The 27,552-nt window shown below is 34.2% G+C and overlaps 1 protein-coding gene across 1 annotated transcript; it reads left to right on the top strand.

The window, feature by feature from the left end:
• The first annotated feature begins 846 nt into the window (after positions 1–846).
• On the top strand, positions 847–26,019 carry LOC126882362 (astacin-like metalloprotease toxin 5). The gene is made up of 2 exons (XM_050647255.1): positions 847–1,783; positions 25,810–26,019. Exon 1 carries the CDS (start codon positions 899–901, stop codon positions 1,754–1,756), a length of 858 nt encoding a protein of 285 aa, XP_050503212.1. The 5' UTR covers positions 847–898; the 3' UTR covers positions 1,757–1,783; positions 25,810–26,019.
• The last annotated feature ends 1,533 nt before the right edge of the window (positions 26,020–27,552 follow it).

The following is a 27,552-nucleotide window of genomic DNA, read 5'->3' as shown; positions in this document are numbered from 1 at the left end:
TCCCAATTATTCCGAGTTAGCGGGGTTCCACTGTATACGATAAAAATGCGCCCATTTGAATTTAAAAATTTAGGTGTTCCAGAGTTTTTTCTATAACACAGACTGATGAGAAAGTACAACGTTGGGCAGAATACATCGACGAACAGTTCGATGATGAAAGATGGGACCTGGAACACATAGAACTTACTTCAGGAGAAATAAGTCCAGATATTATAAAATAAGAACTAACACACACATTAAAAACAATGAAGAACGGAAAAGCCCACGACCTGACATGCTTCCTATCGACCTTGTAAAAATTATAGGGTGGCAGTTTGAACATTGAAATTAAGCGAAAAGCAATGTTTATTTATCAAAAAACATTGTTTTATGTTTTGTGACAGCAGTAGAATGTATTTTGAATTAAATATATTACATACATTCTTCTTTTTGTGTCAATTAATTTAATTAAAATATGTTTTCTTGGACATCCTGTATAAATAATTATGTTAATGTTTATATTAGTGAATAGAGAATTGAATAAATTTTCAAATGAGCTAGCACACGGCCTCTATTCCCTATTTAAAAATAAGGGGTATGAGAAGTGGAAAGGAGGGGGTTGACATATGACAGATGTATGTACCGTAAAAATGTGTCCCCCTTAGATCAAAAATCGACCTGTTTCATCATTTCCTTAAAATCCAATAAATACTGCAAATTATCGGGGTAGACTTTTTTCTTTGGCCCACTCTGTATATGTTCATAAACTCGATTTATTGATTTTTAGAAAATTAAAATAATAAAACTTATTTTATTACTAGTTCAAAACAATTAATTTTTTGTATAAAAAGGATCGGTAAACTAAATTCTATTAAATACAAGTTTCATCTGTACATCGTGTAGTAAGTGAATTTCAAAGATGCAGCGTTTATTGCTTTTTGCTGTTATATTATATGTTACCGATGTTAACACTTTGCAGAGAAAAAATTTCAAAGTTGGTCAATGTACACTGCAGGGAGAACGTAAATATTCTCCGGAATCAAGTTTATGTTCAAGCTCCACGAAGTTAAGAAATGCTTTAACAGATCCTGCTCGTCTATGGGATAATGGACGAGTACCATATGTATTTAATGGAACTTTTACAGACCGTGAGAGAAGAATTATGAAAAAAGTTATGGACCTCTACAAATATTACACATGCATTGAATTTGTACCCAAAACAGAAAATGACAGATTTTATGTAAGAATTATCAATGAGGTTGATAAATGCTGTTCTGAAGTTGGTAAGGTTATTAGTGGTAGTCCTAACATAGTAGAGCTAGGTCCAAGTTGTTTTCAAGAAGAAGCTGGAGCTATAATACATGAATTTATGCACCTTATTGGATTTCATCATGAACATAGCAGGTCTGATAGAAACCGTTATATTAAGCTTATTCCGGCAAACATGGATCCAGAGTTTTCAAAAGAATTTGAAAGAAAGTTTGGCGATACGTTCAATCTTCCCTACGACTACGATTCAGTCATGCACTATGGTACTTATCATGGCGCTATCCATTATCCCCTGGAGAGCTTTTCTGTAAACGATGCTAGTGTGATGAAGTCCCGTTTGGGACAGATATGTGGATTTAGTAAACTTGACATAACAAAAATAAATATCTTGTATAAGTGCCCGCAGAAGACTGCCCAACTAAACCTCCAAGATGATCTTCTTTACGGGGTGGATATATCAACTGCAGGAGAAGTCAAATATTTTATAGAGAACTGTCTTACATGCTGAGAACTAATTTTTTGATACTGGTTAAAGGTAAAGTTTACATTAGTATTCATGTTATTTATACTTATAAAAATGTAATATTTTAATAATATATTTTATGGTGTACTAGTTCATTATTTTGTTTTTGTTGCTTAATAGACCAATCAAGTTAGTAAAAAATAAGCCGTTTTTCGACATAATTGAAAAGACGAGGATTGACAGTTGAAATGTGTAGTATGAGATATTACAAAAAGGCTGCCATCTTGGGATTCATCAATTTTTTAGTGGAACATTTTTTAAATAAACAATCAAAACGTCAAACTTAGTTTTTTGCTCATAACTTAAAAACTTGTTTATTTAGAAATTTCACGTCCACAGTTAACTTTTTCAGAAAAAAAAGATACGTCGAATGAGATACACCAAATTAAAATCGGTTGCTAAACAAAAAAGTTATTGCAAAACGGACGACAAAATCTCTGTTTTTGAATATTGTTATTAACAATTTTATTGTTTATCAAAATATGTTTAAATATACCTAGACTTGAGGGCATTATGGTGTTTGAATGGTGTGCAAAAAATGGTCCAGAACTGTTGAATAGTTTTTGCAAAATTTAATTTGTTTTTAAAATTTTTTGAAAAACGAGCTAAGTTCTGAGGCTGGTCCAGTTAATATGGCTGAATGTATCTCAATAATCAGGGACTCATTTCCTTCGTTAAGATGTATACTAATACCCTTTGAAAAAAAAATTTAAAAAAAATTACATGTACGTACAAAAAATTATTTGTTAATAAATAGCAGTTTTTAAGCTTATAAACAATTACAATAATTTCGTAGAAATTAGATCAAATTAAATGGCAATAGAAAATACTGAAAGCTAATAAAAAAACACAACTTCTATAAAAAACTTTAGGTCCTACGACCCTTGGGGTCAAAGATAGCCCTTTTTTTTTGAAAAAATCACTGTTACGTTATTTAACAACACTAAGATCTGAAATTAACCAATCTTTTATAAGAAAAGTCAAAGTTTCTAACAAAGTTTTTTGCAAGAAAAAATGTTAAAAATTGTTTAAACAGTATTGTTATAAAAAAGAGTATTTTACGTTCCGACTAAAGTAAAAAAAAATTATGGGCGCAGCCGAATGAGAATAAATTCGCGGACAGCATTCGCTAGCGCTAGACCGTTGCCAGCCCATTTTTAACATTGACAGTATACCGGATTTGAAGCTTAATATTATATTTATATATTTTGGTAGAAACTTGAATTTTATGAATATTGTTATGTTGCACATGTATTTAGTAAAATTATATTTTAAATAAATATATTTAAAAAATAACAATAAAAAGGCCACAATGTCAAAATATGCAACAGAAAAAAAGTTACGCGACCTTATAGACGAGTGGTACGTGGTACTCCCCCCCCCCCAAAAAAACGCTCATTTCTCGAGATATCAACCACGGTGTGGTGAATGGCTAATTTTGGTCTTGCTTTATACTTTTTATGGTGCTGAAAACGAAAATGAGTTTTATTTTAAATTTTAGATGGGGAAACATTGTCAAAATCGCAATTTTACCCTAAAAATAAAAAAAAGATGAAATCACGTTTTTCTTAAAATTAAAAGTTACACCATTTTTTTTTTCTATAAAACATTTTGTTCTCTGTACTCTAGATTTTAAGTTAAAAATAATTAAACAGCTAAATTTCAAATTTTGTTACTCAACTTTTGCGATTAAACTTTGCAATTCAAGAATCTGCACCTTTTACTTCAATCAATTTACAACTTTCTTTATGGCAAGACAGAAATATTGAAGCAGGTCCCATTGTCTTCAGAAAGGTGAGAAATATGTATATACTATAAAAATATCAGAAAAAAATATTACAATGGAACAGAGTTGTAGCAAATTACACTTAAAAGAAACGTGATTTTTTTTTATTCTTAGGGTAAAGTTGCGATTTTGATAATGTTCCCCCACGTAAAATTCAAAACAACCCTAATTTTAGTTTTGAGCACCATCAAAAATATAAACTATGACCAAAATTAGTATCAGTATCTCGAGAAATAAGCTTTTTTTGGGGTGTGCCGCTCGTCTATAAAGTCACATAACATTTTTCCTATTGCACATTTTAAATTAAATTTTTTTGGAAAACTTCTTCATAAATTTTATTTTATTTCTGTGTTAATTAAAATTATAAACTAAAAAGTTTGTCACTCAACTTTTTTAAGTAAACATGAAACTAACGAAATCTGACGACAAAATGTTTAAAAATTAACAACTTCTCTTTTAACGTGTTGTCATTTTGGACAAATCTCATTGTTATCTAAATGCTTCAAAGATAATACAATAAAATTTTCAAAAGGAAATATTTACAGCGACCAAAAATACAGTGAGTTAAAATTGAAAAATCATCAAAATTGATTTTTCGCATTTTTGCATAACATTTGATTTTTGAACATGTTCCACTAATTCTAGAAAAAAATTAACTCCATATTCGGATTCAGAGACCTCGAAAACATAAGGAATGACAAAAATTTGTCATTCATCTTAAAGTGGATTTTCGTGGTCGGGATAACGTAATTTTAATAGTTGCTGCCGCATGCCGGTCGCCAACCGTGCCCACTATTAAGTCAGTCGACTACGCCCGCTATTTTTTACTTTAGTCGGAACGCAAAATACTCTGTGTTTATAACACTCCTATTTAAACAATTTTTAACATTTTTTCTTACTAAAAACTTTGTTAAAAACTTTGACTTTTGTTATAAAAGATTGGTTAATTTCAGCTCTTAGTATTGTTAATTAACGTAACAGTGATTTTTTCAAAAAAAGGGGCTATCTCAGACCCCAATGGTCGTAGGACCTAAAAATTGTTTTTGGAAGTTGTGTATTTTAACCAGCTTTCCGTATTTTTTATTGCCATTTATTTTGATCTAATTTCTACGAAATTATCGTAATTGTTTATAAGCTTAAAAACTGCTATTTATTAACAAATAATTTTGTGTACGTATATGTAATTTTTCTTTTACTTTTTTTTTCATAAGCTGTTAGTATACATCTTAACGAAGGAAATGAGTCCCGGATTATTGAGATATATTCACCCATATTAACTGGACCAGCCTCAGAAATTAGCTCGTTTTTCAAAAATTTTTATAAACAAATTCAATTTTACGAAAACTATTTAACAGATCAGGACCATTTTTTGCATACCATTCAAACACCATAGTGCCCTCAATTTTGGGTATATTAAAACGTATTTTAACAAACAATAAAATTGTTATTAACTATATTCAAAAACAGTGATTTTGTCATCGGTTTTGCAATAACTTTTTTGTTTATTAACCGATTTTTATTTAGCGTATCTCATTCGATGTATCTTTTTTTTCTGAGAAAGTTACCTGTGGACGTCAAATTTCTAAATAAACAAGTTTTTAAGTTATGAGTAAAAAACTAAGTTTGACGTTTTGATTGTTTATTTAAAAAATGTTCCACTAAAAAATTGATGAATCCAAAGATGGTAGTCTTTTTGTAATATCTCATATTACACATTTCAACTGTCAAAGCTCGTCTTTTCCGTTATGTCTAGTAAAAACCTAACTTGATTGGCCTATAATTACCAACTACATAATATTATATTTGATTAGCCCGATTAAAGAACACAAAATTTAAGGAAAACCTCCAAAAAAATAAAGGAAGGATAAAAGTTTGGGAATATGTAGTTGAAATTGTATATTATTATATAAGATAAAGTTTAAAATTTTACACTAGCTCCCTTTTTTTACAAAAATTTAGAAACACGGGGTAAAAATCATTTGAAATGAATTTCGACTCAATTCAAGCTTTCTGCTTAACCCAGGTATAACATACCAAAAGGCACCGCCAGGAAAACATTCCACTTTGCGATTCAGAGAGCCCATATGAAACGAGTCTTTGTACTCTATGCAGAGTATGGCATTAACAAAATAAGAAAATCTACGGTTTCGTTTTGATTAAAATCTGTCTTCCTCCATCCCCCGATAGCACTATTTCTAGGTCTTTCTGTTGTCAAGGAGGCTCTAAGGAAGACAGATTTTTACCATTGCGACCGTAAATTGTCGATATAAATTAAAATAATTTATATCGCAGTATGGATAGAACGCCCTCTAACGGGGAATAGGCGAAATGAATTTCGGCTCAATTCAAGCTTTCTGCTTAACCCAGGTATAACATACCAAAAGGCACCGCCAGGAAAACATTCCACTTTGCGATTCAGAGAGCCCATATGAAACGAGTCTTTGTACTCTATGCAGAGTATGGCATTAACAAAATAAGAAAATCTACGGTTTCGTTTTGATTAAAATCTGTCTTCCTCCATCCCCCGATAGCACTATTTCTAGGTCTTTCTGTTGTCAAGGAGGCTCTAAGGAAGACAGATTCGTACCATTGCGACCGTAAATTGTCGATATAAATTAAAATAATTTATATCGCAGTATGGATAGAACGCCCTCTAACGGGGAATGGGCGAAATGAATTTCGGCTCAATTCAAGCTTTCTGCTTAACCCAGGTATAACATACCAAAAGGCACCGCCAGGAAAACATTCCACTTTGCGATTCAGAGAGCCCATATGAAACGAGTCTTTGTACTCTATGCAGAGTATGGCATTAACAAAATAAGAAAATCTACGGTTTCGTTTTGATTAAAATCTGTCTTCCTCCATCCCCCGATAGCACTATTTCTAGGTCTTTCTGTTGTCAAGGAGGCTCTAAGGAAGACAGATTTTTACCATTGCGACCGTAAATTGTCGATATAAATTAAAATAATTTATATCGCAGTATGGATAGAACGCCCTCTAACGGGGAATAGGCGAAATGAATTTCGGCTCAATTCAAGCTTTCTGCTTAACCCAGGTATAACATACCAAAAGGCACCGCCAGGAAAACATTCCACTTTGCGATTCAGAGAGCCCATATGAAACGAGTCTTTGTACTCTATGCAGAGTATGGCATTAACAAAATAAGAAAATCTACGGTTTCGTTTTGATTAAAATCTGTCTTCCTCCATCCCCCGATAGCACTATTTCTAGGTCTTTCTGTTGTCAAGGAGGCTCTAAGGAAGACAGATTTGTACCATTGCGACCGTAAATTGTCGATATAAATTAAAATAATTTATATCGCAGTATGGATAGAACGCCCTCTAACGGGGAATAGGCGAAATGAATTTCGGCTCAATTCAAGCTTTCTGCTTAACCCAGGTATAACATACCAAAAGGCACCGCCAGGAAAACATTCCACTTTGCGATTCAGAGAGCCCATATGAAACGAGTCTTTGTACTCTATGCAGAGTATGGCATTAACAAAATAAGAAAATCTACGGTTTCGTTTTGATTAAAATCTGTCTTCCTCCATCCCCCGATAGCACTATTTCTAGGTCTTTCTGTTGTCAAGGAGGCTCTAAGGAAGACAGATTTTTACCATTGCGACCGTAAATTGTCGATATAAATTAAAATAATTTATATCGCAGTATGGATAGAACGCCCTCTAACGGGGAATAGGCGAAATGAATTTCGGCTCAATTCAAGCTTTCTGCTTAACCCAGGTATAACATACCAAAAGGCACCGCCAGGAAAACATTCCACTTTGCGATTCAGAGAGCCCATATGAAACGAGTCTTTGTACTCTATGCAGAGTATGGCATTAACAAAATAAGAAAATCTACGGTTTCGTTTTGATTAAAATCTGTCTTCCTCCATCCCCCGATAGCACTATTTCTAGGTCTTTCTGTTGTCAAGGAGGCTCTAAGGAAGACAGATTCGTACCATTGCGACCGTAAATTGTCGATATAAATTAAAATAATTTATATCGCAGTATGGATAGAACGCCCTCTAACGGGGAATGGGCGAAATGAATTTCGGCTCAATTCAAGCTTTCTGCTTAACCCAGGTATAACATACCAAAAGGCACCGCCAGGAAAACATTCCACTTTGCGATTCAGAGAGCCCATATGAAACGAGTCTTTGTACTCTATGCAGAGTATGGCATTAACAAAATAAGAAAATCTACGGTTTCGTTTTGATTAAAATCTGTCTTCCTCCATCCCCCGATAGCACTATTTCTAGGTCTTTCTGTTGTCAAGGAGGCTCTAAGGAAGACAGATTTTTACCATTGCGACCGTAAATTGTCGATATAAATTAAAATAATTTATATCGCAGTATGGATAGAACGCCCTCTAACGGGGAATAGGCGAAATGAATTTCGGCTCAATTCAAGCTTTCTGCTTAACCCAGGTATAACATACCAAAAGGCACCGCCAGGAAAACATTCCACTTTGCGATTCAGAGAGCCCATATGAAACGAGTCTTTGTACTCTATGCAGAGTATGGCATTAACAAAATAAGAAAATCTACGGTTTCGTTTTGATTAAAATCTGTCTTCCTCCATCCCCCGATAGCACTATTTCTAGGTCTTTCTGTTGTCAAGGAGGCTCTAAGGAAGACAGATTCGTACCATTGCGACCGTAAATTGTCGATATAAATTAAAATAATTTATATCGCAGTATGGATAGAACGCCCTCTAACGGGGAATGGGCGAAATGAATTTCGGCTCAATTCAAGCTTTCTGCTTAACCCAGGTATAACATACCAAAAGGCACCGCCAGGAAAACATTCCACTTTGCGATTCAGAGAGCCCATATGAAACGAGTCTTTGTACTCTATGCAGAGTATGGCATTAACAAAATAAGAAAATCTACGGTTTCGTTTTGATTAAAATCTGTCTTCCTCCATCCCCCGATAGCACTATTTCTAGGTCTTTCTGTTGTCAAGGAGGCTCTAAGGAAGACAGATTTTTACCATTGCGACCGTAAATTGTCGATATAAATTAAAATAATTTATATCGCAGTATGGATAGAACGCCCTCTAACGGGGAATAGGCGAAATGAATTTCGGCTCAATTCAAGCTTTCTGCTTAACCCAGGTATAACATACCAAAAGGCACCGCCAGGAAAACATTCCACTTTGCGATTCAGAGAGCCCATATGAAACGAGTCTTTGTACTCTATGCAGAGTATGGCATTAACAAAATAAGAAAATCTACGGTTTCGTTTTGATTAAAATCTGTCTTCCTCCATCCCCCGATAGCACTATTTCTAGGTCTTTCTGTTGTCAAGGAGGCTCTAAGGAAGACAGATTTGTACCATTGCGACCGTAAATTGTCGATATAAATTAAAATAATTTATATCGCAGTATGGATAGAACGCCCTCTAACGGGGAATAGGCGAAATGAATTTCGGCTCAATTCAAGCTTTCTGCTTAACCCAGGTATAACATACCAAAAGGCACCGCCAGGAAAACATTCCACTTTGCGATTCAGAGAGCCCATATGAAACGAGTCTTTGTACTCTATGCAGAGTATGGCATTAACAAAATAAGAAAATCTACGGTTTCGTTTTGATTAAAATCTGTCTTCCTCCATCCCCCGATAGCACTATTTCTAGGTCTTTCTGTTGTCAAGGAGGCTCTAAGGAAGACAGATTTTTACCATTGCGACCGTAAATTGTCGATATAAATTAAAATAATTTATATCGCAGTATGGATAGAACGCCCTCTAACGGGGAATAGGCGAAATGAATTTCGGCTCAATTCAAGCTTTCTGCTTAACCCAGGTATAACATACCAAAAGGCACCGCCAGGAAAACATTCCACTTTGCGATTCAGAGAGCCCATATGAAACGAGTCTTTGTACTCTATGCAGAGTATGGCATTAACAAAATAAGAAAATCTACGGTTTCGTTTTGATTAAAATCTGTCTTCCTCCATCCCCCGATAGCACTATTTCTAGGTCTTTCTGTTGTCAAGGAGGCTCTAAGGAAGACAGATTCGTACCATTGCGACCGTAAATTGTCGATATAAATTAAAATAATTTATATCGCAGTATGGATAGAACGCCCTCTAACGGGGAATGGGCGAAATGAATTTCGGCTCAATTCAAGCTTTCTGCTTAACCCAGGTATAACATACCAAAAGGCACCGCCAGGAAAACATTCCACTTTGCGATTCAGAGAGCCCATATGAAACGAGTCTTTGTACTCTATGCAGAGTATGGCATTAACAAAATAAGAAAATCTACGGTTTCGTTTTGATTAAAATCTGTCTTCCTCCATCCCCCGATAGCACTATTTCTAGGTCTTTCTGTTGTCAAGGAGGCTCTAAGGAAGACAGATTTTTACCATTGCGACCGTAAATTGTCGATATAAATTAAAATAATTTATATCGCAGTATGGATAGAACGCCCTCTAACGGGGAATAGGCGAAATGAATTTCGGCTCAATTCAAGCTTTCTGCTTAACCCAGGTATAACATACCAAAAGGCACCGCCAGGAAAACATTCCACTTTGCGATTCAGAGAGCCCATATGAAACGAGTCTTTGTACTCTATGCAGAGTATGGCATTAACAAAATAAGAAAATCTACGGTTTCGTTTTGATTAAAATCTGTCTTCCTCCATCCCCCGATAGCACTATTTCTAGGTCTTTCTGTTGTCAAGGAGGCTCTAAGGAAGACAGATTTGTACCATTGCGACCGTAAATTGTCGATATAAATTAAAATAATTTATATCGCAGTATGGATAGAACGCCCTCTAACGGGGAATAGGCGAAATGAATTTCGGCTCAATTCAAGCTTTCTGCTTAACCCAGGTATAACATACCAAAAGGCACCGCCAGGAAAACATTCCACTTTGCGATTCAGAGAGCCCATATGAAACGAGTCTTTGTACTCTATGCAGAGTATGGCATTAACAAAATAAGAAAATCTACGGTTTCGTTTTGATTAAAATCTGTCTTCCTCCATCCCCCGATAGCACTATTTCTAGGTCTTTCTGTTGTCAAGGAGGCTCTAAGGAAGACAGATTTTTACCATTGGGACCGTAAATTGTCGATATAAATTAAAATAATTTATATCGCAGTATGGATAGAACGCCCTCTAACGGGGAATAGGCGAAATGAATTTCGGCTCAATTCAAGCTTTCTGCTTAACCCAGGTATAACATACCAAAAGGCACCGCCAGGAAAACATTCCACTTTGCGATTCAGAGAGCCCATATGAAACGAGTCTTTGTACTCTATGCAGAGTATGGCATTAACAAAATAAGAAAATCTACGGTTTCGTTTTGATTAAAATCTGTCTTCCTCCATCCCCCGATAGCACTATTTCTAGGTCTTTCTGTTGTCAAGGAGGCTCTAAGGAAGACAGATTTGTACCATTGCGACCGTAAATTGTCGATATAAATTAAAATAATTTATATCGCAGTATGGATAGAACGCCCTCTAACGGGGAATAGGCGAAATGAATTTCGGCTCAATTCAAGCTTTCTGCTTAACCCAGGTATAACATACCAAAAGGCACCGCCAGGAAAACATTCCACTTTGCGATTCAGAGAGCCCATATGAAACGAGTCTTTGTACTCTATGCAGAGTATGGCATTAACAAAATAAGAAAATCTACGGTTTCGTTTTGATTAAAATCTGTCTTCCTCCATCCCCCGATAGCACTATTTCTAGGTCTTTCTGTTGTCAAGGAGGCTCTAAGTAAGACAGATTTTTACCATTGCGACCGTAAATTGTCGATATAAATTAAAATAATTTATATCGCAGTATGGATAGAACGCCCTCTAACGGGGAATAGGCGAAATGAATTTCGGCTCAATTCAAGCTTTCTGCTTAACCCAGGTATAACATACCAAAAGGCACCGCCAGGAAAACATTCCACTTTGCGATTCAGAGAGCCCATATGAAACGAGTCTTTGTACTCTATGCAGAGTATGGCATTAACAAAATAAGAAAATCTACGGTTTCGTTTTGATTAAAATCTGTCTTCCTCCATCCCCCGATAGCACTATTTCTAGGTCTTTCTGTTGTCAAGGAGGCTCTAAGGAAGACAGATTTGTACCATTGCGACCGTAAATTGTCGATATAAATTAAAATAATTTATATCGCAGTATGGATAGAACGCCCTCTAACGGGGAATAGGCGAAATGAATTTCGGCTCAATTCAAGCTTTCTGCTTAACCCAGGTATAACATACCAAAAGGCACCGCCAGGAAAACATTCCACTTTGCGGTTCCGAGAGCCCATATGAAACGAGTCTTTGTACTCTATGCAGAGTATGGCATTAACAAAATAAGAGAATCTACGGTTTCGTTTTGATTAATCAAAACTGATTTGATTTTAATCAAAACGAAACCGTAGATTTTCTTATTTTGTTAATGCCATACTCTGCATAGAGTACAAAGACTCGTTTCATATGGGCTCTCTGAACCGCAAAGTGGAATGTTTTCCTGGCGGTGCCTTTTGGTATGTTATACCTGTGTTAAGCAGAAAGCTTGAATTGAGTCGAAATTCATTTCGCTTATTCCCCGTTAGAGGGCGTTCTATCCATATTGCGATATAAATTATTTTAATTTATATCGACAATCTCCGGTCGGAATGGTAAAAATCTGTCTTCCTTAGAGCCTCCTTGACAACAGGTAGACCTAGAAATAGTGCTATCGGGGATGGAGGAAGACAGATTTTAATCAAAACGAAACCGTAGATTTTCTTATTTTTTTTTAATTATTTTCTCGGAAGTTAAAAAATATATATTTAAAATATGTCCGGACTTGGATAAAATGGCTGATTCTAAGCAACTTTTGTTCCATAGAGTTTTTTCACCAACTCAATATATTTCGAGTTATTTGCGAGGGAATATGTCCATTTTTATCAAAAAAAAAGCATGTTTTTGGACGGTTTTTCGCCAATAGCTCAAAAAGTAAGTGTTTTATCAAAAAAAAAATATTCTTAGGAAAAATATAGCCTATAAAAAGTGAAAAAATGGTGTATGTACGAAGTGTGCAGATCCAGTATAATCAGATTTGTAGCTAATAAAAAGTAGGTTCTTCTTCGTCAAATTTCAAATAGAATATTTCAACCAAAAAACGAAGTACTTGTCGGGGAAAATTTATTACAACTTTTTTAAAGGGTGAAAAAAAATTTATTTTTGTTTTGTAAAAAAACTTTTAACATTAAAAGTACTTGAGTTACGCTCATAATATTGTTGGACCCTTTTATTTTTTGGTAAAAAAATCACGAAAATCACCCCCTAATTAGCTTTCCAAATAAAATTAATCGTTACTGCTTCACAAGTTGCTTTACTTATGTATTGTTTATATTATGATCTATAAGTTTCATTGATTCAAAATATTTGTTGTTGAAAAAAAATGGTTTTACAGAATTTTTTTTTATTTTAAAAAAATTCAATTTTTTTTTTAAGTAAAAATTATCTCTCAATTAGTAATAAAATAAACGTTTTGCTGTTCTGAATATTTTGGATTTTTTGTTTTCTTGTTAGACAAAAGATGGTTATGCTATGGCTGTTCAAAATTTGAATACAGTCGTGATTAGTTTACTCGTTTAAACCATTTTAACTACATCCATTTCAAACATAAGCACTTTGAACCGATGAAACTTACAGATATAAAAAATACATAAAAGAATTCATAAGAAAAGCAAATTGTGAAGCGGTAAAGTTTACATTTATTTGGGATGTTAATTAGGGGACATAGGCACCCATACCCATGGGCAGGGGGGCCGTGGCCCGGGGGGGCCGTGGCCCCCCTAGCTTTTCGGATGCTTTAAACTATATTATATTAAAACGTTGTATTGCTTCTTTTTTATCATGTAGTTTTACACGCAAAAAAAACTGCATGATACTACCAGAGAAATTCATATCAAGCGGGGTGTGAGACAGGGCGACACTCTCTCACCTAAATTATTTATAGCGGTCCTCGAATACGCTTTTAAAATGCTAAAGTGAGAAAATAGAGGAATAAAAATAGATGGAGAAATGCTCAATCATCTGCGTTTTGACGACGATATAGTATTTATTACCGAAGATCTGGGTTAAGCACAACAAATGCTACTAGAATTAGAAAACGTATCTTCAAAAATAGGTCTAAAAATGAACATCAGCAAGACCAAATTTATGACAAATTTAGTTCCCAGCGAACACCTAACCATCCAAAATCAAGTTGCAGAATTGACAGAAAAGTACATAATATATCTCGGTCATGAAATCAAAATAGGCAAGGACAATCAGACTTGCGAATTTCAACGACGAATAACACTTGCTTGGGCGGCGTATGGTTCACTAAGAGACATCTTTAAGAGCAACATCCCGACGGGTCTAGGAAAGTTGGTCGAGAACACTTCGTCGACGCAAAATTGGTCGACAACATTTGGTCGACCAACAGTTGGTCGAATGCACAATTCATCGAATGGACAATTCGTCGACGAACATTTGATCGAATGAAATTTTCGTCGACAAACTGTTATTTATCTTTAGGATAAAGGGATTAATGGTGACAAAAGACCGACGGGTTGTTGGTTTTTATTTTGTGAACTGGAATATTGTATTAGAGTGATTCCATTTCAAATCACTCAATTTTGGATCAAAAAAACTTTTGGATCTTTGTTTTTTCTGAAACTCGGTGTATAGCTACTGCGGGACGTAAAAATAAGAGATTTAAGGTCAAAAAATCTTCTTCTTCTTTTTTTTTCTCAAAATGTTATTTTAAGCGATTTTACAGTGATTTGGTATTTATTTAACAAATTTGCAGTTTCTCTCGTAAAGTATCTCGTAAAGTATCATTGAAAAAATTAATATTTTAATAAAAGGTACTCAAAAATGTCATTATAGGACATTATAACAAGATAATTTGATTCAAAACAAGCTTTTGATCAAAATTTTATAGTGTAGAAAACGTTAAAATACCTTTTTTACATTTTACTCCATTCCCAAAATACATCAAAATCGATTTGGCTGAAAATTTGCCCGCAGATAGCCAAAACGTAGGACTTTGAGTGGTTAGAAGGATTTGAATTATATTACAATACCAAAAAAGTTACATGCAATATCATAGTCAAAAATATAGGCGTCTACTGTAAGTACAATTAACTCGGAAAATATCGACCTCACGACAAAAATTGTTAAAAAGAAATTTTAATAAAAATACGACTTATTTGGAACAATTTCAGTTCCTACCATTTTTGTCGCAAAGTTAAAAATGGTAGAGATATTGAGCGAAAACGGTTCTCCTTTTCCAAAAAAAAAATCAAGATGGCGGCTAACGTAACGGAGGAATTCATTCGCGATTTTAAATTTAGGCTACTATTGACCCCCAAAGATTAGAAAAATAAAATTTTGGGCAGCTCGGCATGCAAGGCCAAATGCTATCCCGACTGGACTAATATACTTTTGAGTATGATATTATTGCATGTAACTTTTTTAGAATTGCAATATAATTAAAATCCTTCTAACTACTTAAAGTACTATGTTTTGGCTATCTGTGGGCAAATTTTCAGCCAAATCGATTATGACGTATTTTGGGAATGGAGGAAAATGTAAAAACGGTATTTTAACGTTTTCTACACTACAAAATTTGATCAAAAACTTGTTCTAAATCAAAATAACTTGTTATAGTGCCATATACTGACATCTTTGAGTCCCTTCTATTAAAATACATATTATTTTTTCCATTGACACTCTACGGTAGAAAGGCACTTTTAGATAGGCAACATGCCCTCACTACCAGAATTCAATTTTTTTCATTTTTTTACGTTATATGCAATTAAAAAATGAGATTACGCGGATTTTTAGCTCGCTATCCCCATTACCCCTCCCTCACAGCCAAAAAATTAGATTTTTAGATTTAATTGTTTTTAGTTGGGCTGAAATTGATTTAAAATTTCAAAAAATTCACACGTACATATAGCTGAGGCTTTCACAAAACATGTCCATTTTTTATGGACTCGTCGGTCGAGTGTACATAACCTCAATTTTTTTTATTTTTTAAAATTTACAATTTTTTTTTTGAAGATGGCTGCAGGTCCATTTTTTTGCATCTTGTGTATTTTATCAAAAACTATCTATCTGATTTTTTTCAGATTTTTCCGTCGACTTTCTCCATTTTATAGATTTCAAAATAGATTAACTCAAGGTTTTGTTGATAGATCATGTATAATTTGAAATAAGTGAGTATTTTATGATATTTAAACATTGGGCGAATCACTTTTAAACCCCCCAAAAACCATGTTTTTTAAAGTTTTGTAAGGGTTTTTGCAGGTCTAATCATATTTTTTCTGGTCGATATAGCCTGAATATTTTTTTTTATTTTTTTTTTCAATTCTAGTGTAGAAATTTAGGGAAATTTAGTAAAAAATTAGGCTGCATGTCTAATTTTTTTTGCGTTTTGTGAATTTTATCAAAGACTATATTTCTGAATTTTTTCAGATTTATTCGTAAGGTGCGCCATGTTCAAAAATCCGGAAAACTGGTTTTTTCGGTAGTTTTTTGGGATTTTCTCCATCATCTCACGGTTTTTTATAGGTTACGTACATATAATTTGAAATAACTAAGTTTTTAGGGATATTCAAAAATTGTGTAAAACACCTCTAAACCCCCCAAGAACTATGTTTTCTACCTACCGTACATACCTACGATCTCAATTGAATGTAATCATCGGCAAAGCCATCTATAGTGTCACCCCCAAAAATCTACCTGGTCTTAAAATGCAGGTACATACTTGTTGCGTTATAATTACCTAAATAGTCTTATCTTTTAAAATTTTGTAGTAGAGCATTTCTATAGCTATAGTGAGTTTATTGCCCTACCTCTTTATGTGGCTTAATGATTTGGATTGTAAACACAGATAAGAAAGGGTGTGATAGAACAGAGAAATTAGCAAATAAATGGCCTCTTTCGTAACATCCGTTGATACAGGTATCTAAGAACTGCTTAGGGTAAATTTGGTTACAACAATATCCAATATAAAAATTATGCAAAAGATCAAACGTACTTTTTAACTTATAAACAATATATAAACAATTAAATATCGCTATTTGATTTTAAATAATAAAGGTGTAGACCGGTATGCTGTATGAAAAGGTGATACAATTTTATTGAAGAAGCATAGAAAATTCTTTAAAATTAGTGTTTGAAAAGTTATTTTTGTTAATTTGTTGCTTAGTTACTGGGAAAATAGCTTCAAAAGTCGATTTTTTGAAAATAATTAATAACTTTTCTAAAAATACACTAAAAACTTTATTTTCGCGTAATGAAAGGAACAATATTAGAAGTATTCAGCCGTTAAAATTTCAAGAAGTTTTACATAATAGTTACTGCAAAATTGAAATTGTTTATCCCAAAAAGCTTCTATCTACAGCGTTATTATGCATAAAATATTAGGTCAACATAAATTCTAAAGACATCAAATCAAAGAGAAAGGCTCAATTTATCAAATTAGATCAAGTCTTGATTAAAAAGTTTATAATAAATATTATAAAATTATTTTGAAAAAGTAGTGTTATTTTAGGCTTATAAACAATTAAAATAACTAAACCGCATTAACATGTAGAACTAACTAATTTTGATGGGAAATAAGCCACAATTTTACTAAAAAAAAATGGTTTTATTTTGACAACGACACCCGATTTGAGCGTCGAAACGTTAATAAAATCATTTTTTTAGTAAAATTGTGGCTTATTTCCCATCAAAACTAGCTATAATTGCAAAAATGCCACAATAAAGTAGCTTCAGAACAACAACATGTAGGAAGTGAATTTTTATTTTCGACATGTTGGTATTCTTATGCCTTTGAGCATGGGATCACACATGTTCATTAACTCGGCCCATGGAGAGTTAGAGCCATCTTCTCTAACACTCACATGGGTAATTCCTACCTGGCGCGTCCATGTCGCGGGGGTGGGCACCTCTCACTTCAGTAGGCCGGAGTGAACAGGTGGCGAAGTTCAGGTAGGGACCCAGTTCTGTGGGGTATAACGCGGACCCCTGCCCAGGGATACGGGTGAAGACCACAACGGCGGAGACGGCGTAGAAGAGGATCTTCGGTTCGGCGTCAATGGCGGATGTGGCAGGCCTGTTTTTTCGGCATACCACTGCAGAATCGGATCTAAAATGGGCGGTTGTGGATTCTGGTTGGCGAAGAAACATCGACGGCGAAAGAAAAGGAGCAGATTGGGCTCTTTAGTCCTGTAAGACAACCAATCTAAAGGAAGAAAACCTTGATTACAAATTACCCGGTCCTCCTGGTAGGGGGTTAAGACGTCAGGCCGGTTCCCTGTCACTTGTAAAAATTAGAAAAATACCAAAAAGCCTAAAGATTGCCTCGGAATCTCGGACGGATTAAATAATAAACGACTTCGGCGACGGAAAAGGATTATGAACATTGGCACCTGGAATGTGCAGAGTATCAGCGGAAAGATGGAAGAAATAACTGAAGAAATTAAAAAACTAGATATGGATATAGTTGTCTTAACCGAAACAAAGAAGAAAGGGATAGGTATAGAAAAAGTAAACAATTATGTACACATCTTCAGCGGAGTTTCAAAACATGAGAGAGCGAAAAGAGGAGTATCCGTTCTAATACACAAAAAACATAAACATAAAATCACTGACTTTGAAGCAATAGACGAAAATATAATAAGAGTAAACATAACGATAAAAGAAACACCTATTACGATACTTGGGATTTATGCAATCAGTGATGATGAACCTTACACAAACAAAGATGAGTTCTTTGCTAAAGTTAACGACGAAATTACGAAAATTGGAAATAGAAGAGAATTGATAGTTATGGGAGACCTGAACAGTAGAGTAGGTCGTAAAGTAGATAATAAGGTGGTAGGTCCCTACGGAGAAATAAACCAGAATGATAATGGTGAGAGGCTAATTGAAATATGTGAAAACCATCAATTAAAAATAACCAATGGATTTTTTAAACATAGAGATGTACACAAGTACACCTGGACCCAAACTACAAGAAATTTAAAATCAATTATAGACTATATCATCACAAAACAAAATACTAATATGCAAGTACAGGACACAAGAGCATACAGAGGAATAACATGTGGTTCAGATCATTATGTCGTAAAATCAAAAGTAACCTGTCCATTTAGATATAAAATAACACATAATCAAACAAATTGTCAACCCCAACCAGAAGAAACTTTGGAAAAAAGAAGTTATAATTTGGATAGTTTGACCCAAGAGAGTACAAGAATACTATATCAACAAAGACTGGATGGCAAACTAATGAATATAACTGAAACATCAACAGTAGAGGAGGTATATGGAAACGTAGTCGTTAGCGTTAAAAAAGCTGCAGAAGAAGCACTCGGCTTTAACACTCAAAGAAAAAGTGAAAAACTATGGTGGAACAAAGAAATAGAAGCACTCGTAGAAGAGAAAAAGCAAGCGTATATCAGATGGCTGAGCAGTAAACAACAAAAAGATAGAGATGAATACCTGGAACTCAAAAGAATAACAAGAAGAACAACAGTAAAAGCAAAAAGAGAAATGTGGGATAAGAAGTGTCAGGAAATTAATACCTACCTGGGAGGCAGAAAATGTACAGAAACATGGAAGTTCCTCAATAAAATAAGAACTAACGAAAGGAAGAGCACAAACATTCAATTAATATCCACACAAAAATGGGAAAAGTACTATGGGGAACTACTGACAGAAAATAGGGACGAATACTTAACTCAATCACCAACAGAGGTTAACATTGAAGGAGAAGATATAACAATACAAGTGACAGAAATTATAAAAGCTATAAAAGAACTGAAAAACGGTAGGTCTCCAGGACCAGGCGATATCCCAGCCGAACTAATAAAATGTGGATCACAAAAATTGTTTGAAACCGTCACTTGGTGCATAAATCAATTTATAAATGGTTCTCCCATACCCGACGAGTGGAAAATTGCTTACATTTCGTCGATCCATAAGAAAGGAGATAAGCTTAAATGTGAAAACTATAGAGGGATATCAGTGACTAGTACATTCAGCCGTTTGTATGGACGAATAATTAGAGACCGCATTGAGAAGGAGTACAAAGACCAAGAGGAAGAAGAACAATCCGGTTTTCGAACAGGAAGAAGCTGTACTGATAATATCTTCTGCCTCAAACAACTAATAGAAAAAAAATTAAGCACAAATCAAGAAGCCCACCTCATGTTTATTGACTTGCAGAAGGCGTACGATACAGTTCCTGTAAACAAACTCTGGAACGTGTTACGACAGACGAATATTAGTGTCACCTTAATAAAAGCCTTAAGAAATTTGTATGAAGGGTCAACATCACAAATAAAAACTGGAAACAGATTATCGCAAAGCTTCCTGGTTAATAAAGGTCTACGTCAGGGGTGTTGTGTATCACCGACCTTATTTAAAATATATGTTGCAAAAGCATTGAAAGAGTGGAAACGAAAATGCAGAGGCATGGGCGTAGACCTTGGAGAGATTTGCTTATATACATTGCAGTTTGCTGATGACCAGGTTGTTATAGCAAACGATAAAGATGATTTAGAGTACATGGCAAGGAAATTACAAGAAGAATATAGAAAGTGGGGACTAGAAATTAATACAGAAAAAACAAAATACCTGCCAATAGGTACCGAACTATCGAACATCACATTAGAAAATAATGAAATCATCATGCCCTGCGACCATTACACATATCTAGGAATCGTTTTTGACACAACGGGGAAAGATGATGAAGAAATAAAGAGAAGAATAACACAATCCAGAAAAACAATAGGTTGTCTAAACAGCGTACTGTGGAATCATGAAATAGGAAAAAGAAGAAAACACAATATCTACGAATCTCTTATTAAAAGCAGTCTATTGTACGGAGCAGAAACTTGGCGGATAACCGAAAACAACAGAAGAAAACTGGAGGCAGTAGAAATGGACGCTTTTAGAAGATCAGTAGGAGTGTCACGCAGAGAGAGAATACGTAATGATGAGATAAGACAGCGAATGGGGGTTGACGGCTCTCTAACAACAGACATAGAAAGAAAACAGCTGATATGGTACGGACACGTCCAGAGGATGGATAACTCAAGACTCCCTAAAATAATTATGCAATGGGTACCACCAAACCGCAGAAAGAGAGGAAGACCCAAGAAATCTTGGAGAGAGGGAGTAACGAAGGCGATGAGCGCAAGAGATCTTAGAGAGGGCCAATGGGATGATAGAGTGTCATGGAAATTAGGCATCGGACAACGTCGCAAGACGTTTTAAAACCGATTGATAGATAGATGGTATTCTTATACAAACTTAAACAAAAATTTAATGCCCTACAACCCTTAAAACCCGAGTTAGCCACTTTTTTTTTCAAAAATTCACCGGGACTTTGTTTATAGATATTACAACATTTGAAAAGCAACATTTAAACGACTGAAAGAGCATGTTGATACAAAAAAAATTTAAAACGATTCTTGTAAAAATGAGCCGTCCATGATGCGCCAAAAGTGAAGAATTTAAAAGTAAAGCGATTCTTACCCTCTTGATTTTATTATCAAAAACTTAATTCACAACTACACATTTATAAAAGGCACAATACCTCCGGTTCTTACCAACGAAAATTGATGTTCTTTTTGAAGTGAATACTTCTAATCTCTTGGTATGGAAATTTGATGCCATATACTAAATTCGTATTGCGTCTTTTATAAATAGTGTGCAGTTGTGAATTCAGTTTTTGATAATAAAATGACGATGGTAAGAATCGTTTTACTTTTAAACCCTCCACTTTTGGCGCATCATGAATGGCTCATTTTTACAAGAATCGTCTTGAATTTTTTTGTATAAAAATGGTCTTTCAGTCGTTTAAATGTTGCATTTTAAATTTTCTAATGTTTATAAAGAAAGCTTCGTTTAGAAAGAAAGTTTATTTCAGTCGAAAACATTGTACGGAGTTACCTCGATTCCCTAACAATTTATTGACCTCAGCATCTCGCATATTTCGTCTTGTCCGCAAGTGCCCCCAAATTTGACTTGTCCGGAAATGCTCCGTTCGCAAGTACGCCGACACCAAAAAGAAGAACGGTACAACATCACTAATTAAAATATCGGTTTATATTTGCTGTCTACTCTCCCACCGCGGCCAATTTTTTCATTAAATGTAAAAATAATTAAGATTTAGAAAAAAAATTAACAAAACCCAAAAAAATAAAATATATAATACAATATTCCAGTTAACAAAATAAAAACCAACAACCCGTCGGCGTCGTTTGTAAAAATAATTAAGATTTAGAAACAAAATTAACAAAACCCAAAAAAAATAAAATGTATAATACAATATTCCCGTTACCCGTCGTTTGTCACCATTTCCTAAATCCCTTTCACCAATCCCTTTATCCTAAAGATAAATAACAGTTTGTCGACGAAAATTCCATTCGATCAAATGTTCGTCGACGAATTGTCCATTCGATGAATTGTGCATTCGACCAACTCTTTGTCGACCAAATGTTGTCGACCAATTTTCTATCGACGAAGTGTTTTCGACCAACTTTCCGACACCGCATCCGGGTAGCTATGAAACGGAAGAAATTTGACTAATGCGTTCTTCCTCTTATGACATACGGAGCAGAAACTCTAAGGCTACGGCTCCACGGGCGGGAAATTGACGCTAGGAGTAGCAGTAAAATGAACTTATGGTTCCGCGGAACGGAATGGGAATAGCCGAACTGAACCGACTACGCACAAGTCCTGTAGTCGGTACAGTTCGGCTATCCCTATTCCGTTCCGCGGAACCTTAAATTCATTTTACTGCTACTGCTAGCGTCAATTTCCCGCCCGTGGAGCCGTAGCCTTACGCTCACAAGAACAACAACACTAAAAATGCGAGTGGCACAAAGGCGTATGGAAAGATCGATTCTCGGCGTGACAAAGAAAGACAATATAAGGAACCAAGACTTAAGGAAAACAACAGGTATCACTGATGTCGTTGAACGTATAGCCAAGCTGAAATGGAATTAGGCGGGTCACATAGCGCGACTGAAAGACTCCAGATGGACCAGAAAACTAATTGACTGGCGCCCAAGAGAAGACAAACGCAGCAGAGGACGACCACGAACACGCTGGATGGACATTAAACGAATATCCAAGAAATGGCAACAAGACACACAGAACCGTCGATAGTGGCGAAAAATGGGAGAGACCTATGTCCAGCAGTGGACAGAAGAGGTTGCATGATGATGATGATGATGGCTTCTTTCACGGATTCTAGGGGGATGTGGTGTTGAATCACCTCGTTGGATACATTGTATGGTATATTTACTATGGCACGCAGCACCTTATTTTGGAATCTCTGCACGATCGATGTTTGTATTGGAGTCGCTAGTAGTGCCCCATAGCTGAATCCCACAAGTTCCGGTCCGGAACAGGAATGATGTAACTGCAAATTTTGTCAATAGGGAACTTGCACATTTTTTTTGTTACATAATAATGTTCAGTTTTGTTTAAAAATGAGATTTCCAAAATTTCACGCTTCAAAAACTCGTAATAACTTAGAAATACATATTTAAAGTCTTCTGCGGTATAAAATAGTTCATACGACCCGTGACGTCACATAGTTTTACATTAGTTATTATTATGGTTATATTTCGCTGTGTCTAGGTACACTCTAACGTGTACGCAAATAAATAAGTTGGGTACACGCGAATTAGACTTGATCAAGCCAGTGACTTCATTATTTAACGTGCGCAGTGACTGTATATTTTGGTACATGCTATTTTGATATATGTTTAGTGTTTGTTTGATAGAAAAATACTTGTTAAGGGAAGGGAAGCAGAACTATTTAGATGTTTCAAACTTAATTGTAATAAATCAATGTATATATAAAAGTATATATTTAGGTTAGCAAAATAAATATATGTATTTAGTTGATATGACACGTACAAAATATTGCTAAAATAATTTTTATACGTAAGTTAAATATTATAATCAACTATTCTAAATGGGAAATAAGCCACAATTTAACTAAAAAAATGATTTTATTAACGTTTCGATGTCCAAACCGGATGTCATTGTCAAAATACAAAAATTAGTCAGATTAAATAAATTATTAGAAAAATTTTTTACTAAGCAACACCATTTTTGTTTAATTTAATAATATTTTGTATTTTGAAAACGACGTCCGATTCAGACGTCGAAACGTTAATAAAATCATTTTCTGGTTAAATTGTGGCTTAGTTCCCATTTAGAATATTTGATTACAAAAATGCCACAAGGATAATAGCTTCAGAGCAAGTTAATTATTATTGTGAAAGCTTTAGGTCTTCTTTTTATTTTAATCTTTTACGGTAATATTTCATTTATAACTAAAAAAATATATATTAATTTATAGTCTCTTATCTTTTTCGTACTGTTTTAAAATGTTCTTAAACTCATTAAAAGAACTAAATAATTGTCCACACTCCGTAGTTCATTTAAAACAAACACTAAACAAATAAAAAATAAGAAATCACTGACACTCTAACTTTTTTATTTGCGTACACTTATCGTCATATTCTATTTAACTCAGTGCGTTGTATGACAAAGATAGCGAATGTTCGGTTTGGAAAATATCACCACGGACATGGTGTCCATTTTTTTCGAATCCTGAAAAAATTAATAAATATTTTTAAAAAATTTAAACGCAGAATGAAAGACTAAATTATTATCGAGGGCTGAAAGTACCTTAGAACACATAAGAAGTTTCTTTTGAATGAAATATTTGAAACTAAAAATCACACTACATTTTCTCTTAGTTTTTCACCCCTGTAATTTATTAAAATAAACATTATTGAAGTTTTCAGGGACTTTCGGCCCTCGGTAGGAACGTAATCTTTCATTTTGCGTTTAAATTTTTCAAAAATACTTATTAGTTTTCTCAGGATTCGAAAAAAATAAATCCCCATTTGAATAGCATTCCAGCTGAAAATACGTACCTATCCCCTTAAGTTTCCACGAATATCATCATTTTTTAAAATATTCTGTACTTCTTATTATGTTTATAAATGACATTGTTAAGTATTAAGGTTAATAGATGTACTCACGTACTTTTAAATGTCAATATTGATAAATAAACAAATTATGAATTCTTAAACTGGGAAAAGCTATCTCGGCAAAAAATACTTCTAGAAAATTTGTATTTTTTTGTGGATACGTCAAAAATTACCTAGAATAAGAATATCGAAAAATAATTTAAAAATTTTTATTCCCGGCGATGTTAACAAATTATACCAATTTTCAGACGCCATTATGGAGGGGTGTTTAATCCAAATTGTGATTTGTCAATACATTTATCGAAAATATACATAAAAGCTAAACAAATGAGACCTTAAAAACTTGTATACTCTATAGGCAACAACCGCGTTTTTGCAAATGAAAAAATTGTAATTTTTTATAAACAAATTAAATATCTCATAAACTACTCAATATTTATCAACCAATTTTTTTGTCAATTTATTGTGATATCATAGCGCAACTTTTTCTGCAAAACAAAATATTTTATAGTGCTTATTTATATTGCAAATAATATTTTTTTGGAAATTTGTTTTTCAATATTGATTTACAATTGAGAACATTATAAATGTACCTTTACCATATATTGGCTCTTAATACAGGTAAGTTCTTTAACGGGGTCCGAAAAAATTTAATGTATCCTTAGGAAAACTCGAAATCGTCAGATTAAGGTAAGGTAAGTTAAGTACATGCAAAAGAGTGTATATTTCGAAAAAACACAAAGTTTCACAAAAAAAAAGCGAATATATCTCGAAATGAAAAACTAAACAGTACGTGTTCAATATTTTTCAAAAATCTATCAAATAATACCAAACACGACCCTTCACGGTGAGGGGTGGGGGGTAAATTTAAAATTATAAATACTAACCCCGCGATATTTCGCGAAATGAACATAAAATCGACAAACTGCAAAATACACGTATTCAATATTTTTGAAAATCTATTGAACGGCACCAAACCACTGCCCTTTCGGAGGTGGGGTGGAGAGTTAGGTACTTTAAAATCTTAAATAGGAGCCCCCAATATTTATTGCAGATTTGGATTCTTTATGTAAACATAGGCAACTTTTATTCGAGACATTTTTTTGAATTGTGGATAGGTGTCGCTATAATTGGAAAAAATGATTGTTGGAAATGGAAAATCAAATTAAAAAATAGAATGTCCCCCACTTTATGAAAAACTTAACTTAACTTTTTTGTTTTAGGACCTACTCTTCACAACCCAATATATCCCCATAACGCTCGAGCATCTGCAAAATAAAAAATTTTCATCCTCTACTATTAATTCGTTTTATTGTTCTTTTTTAAACGTTGGTGTTTATAACAGTTTTATAAATACTATTGCTATTTATAGATGTAATTTAATACGATTGATGTTTTAACGCTTTTTGTACTATTAAAAATCGATTGCAAAACACGTTGTTAATTCATTTGATATCAATTTAAATTTAGTAATCGATAGAACTATTAATTATAATACACCCATGGTAAAAATTTATATTAGAGCGTAGGCGCAAAATTCGGGCCAATGCTTTTTAAATTATGCATTCATTTTTTTCGAATCCTGACAAAAATTAAAAGGATATTGGAAAATATTGTTCTGAAGCTATTTCCTTGTGGTATTTTTTAATTAACCATTTTGATTGGGAAATAAGCCACAATTAAATTGAAAAAATAATTTTATTAACGTGTCAAATCCCAAATCGGATGTGGTTGTCAAAATACAAAACATTACTAAATTAAACAAAAATGCTGTTGCTTAGTAAAAAAATATTCTAATAATTTATTTAATCTGACTTATTAATATCGGCAATTCAGACCTATATTATACATTTTAAAATAGAAGACTTTAAAATGACATTGCCAATATTTATGAATCGCGTTCTTGGGATGACTTTACTGAAAGATAGTTAATTCGATTACATGAAATCAACCCCAACTCAAGAGTATCCGTCACAAAAACATCATAGCATGTGATCTGTCTTTAAAAAGACAACCAGATGCAACGGTGACAGTAAAATTCTCGTGTTAGAGATTAAATCTCTCTCTCTCTTGTCGTTTCCCCATTACTGAGGATCGTGATTTCTTCCAATATTCCTAACAATGTTTCTCCATTGGTCTCTATCTTCAGCTGCTCTAAGCGCTTCCCAGAATGAGTTTCCAGCTGAATTCTTTATTTGGTCGGTCCATCTTGTTGGTGATCGTCCTCTTCTACTAGACTACTTCCATTGGATTCAGTGACCCAAAAAACCTATAATACCACCATCAAATTGCGGTGAACTAAAAGTGTCCACGGTCCCTATGTTGCGACTAGACTAACAGAACGTAGAGACATGGAGATCACAAAGTGAGTGGGTAATATAATTACAAACCAGAAAACATTTTACACTATAACAGAACAAAGGGTGCAGCAAGCATATTTTAAAGGGCCCTTACACTAGGGTGACCAAATCAAAAATTGAAAAAACGGGACATATCCACGGAGGGTTTGGGGGTGATACCCTTCAGCTGAAGGGGGTTCCGAGGGAACTTTAACGAGACGTAATATTGTTAACCCATTTTTCGTGACACTGAGGTGGTTTTTTATCTTTATCACTAATGGTGCATCACTAATGGTTCAAGATCAAATAGCGAAGTATTATTTATGTTCTCATTGAAGTAGTTTCTTGAATTTTTTTCCCAATATTGGGAAACTCCTTCAAAAGCGTCCATTTATATTTTGCGAAAATAAGAAAAACGGTTTACTCCACTTTTCAGGATGCTGTATGCAGGTTTAATAAAAGTAATTAACATTAGTTCTGAAGTTAATTTCGCCTTATTGCGTACTACCACGCTTAAGAATGGATTTTACATTAAATGATATGAAACGTTTCTTTTCTTCTGGTCAAAACTGTAAGAATAGGTTCCAATACACATCATTAACTTCCATAACACTTTTTCTTCTTTCT

This window comes from Diabrotica virgifera, chromosome 3, assembly GCF_917563875.1.
Source record: "Diabrotica virgifera virgifera chromosome 3, PGI_DIABVI_V3a".
Taxonomy (NCBI): domain Eukaryota; kingdom Metazoa; phylum Arthropoda; class Insecta; order Coleoptera; family Chrysomelidae; genus Diabrotica; species Diabrotica virgifera.
This window is presented reverse-complemented; position numbering and strand designations above follow the sequence as displayed.

Bases quoted from the DNA above. Each gene is read 5' to 3' on its own strand.
- LOC126882362 (XM_050647255.1), top strand. From the start codon at position 899: ATGCAGCGTTTATTGCTTTTTGCTGTTATATTATATGTTACCGATGTT.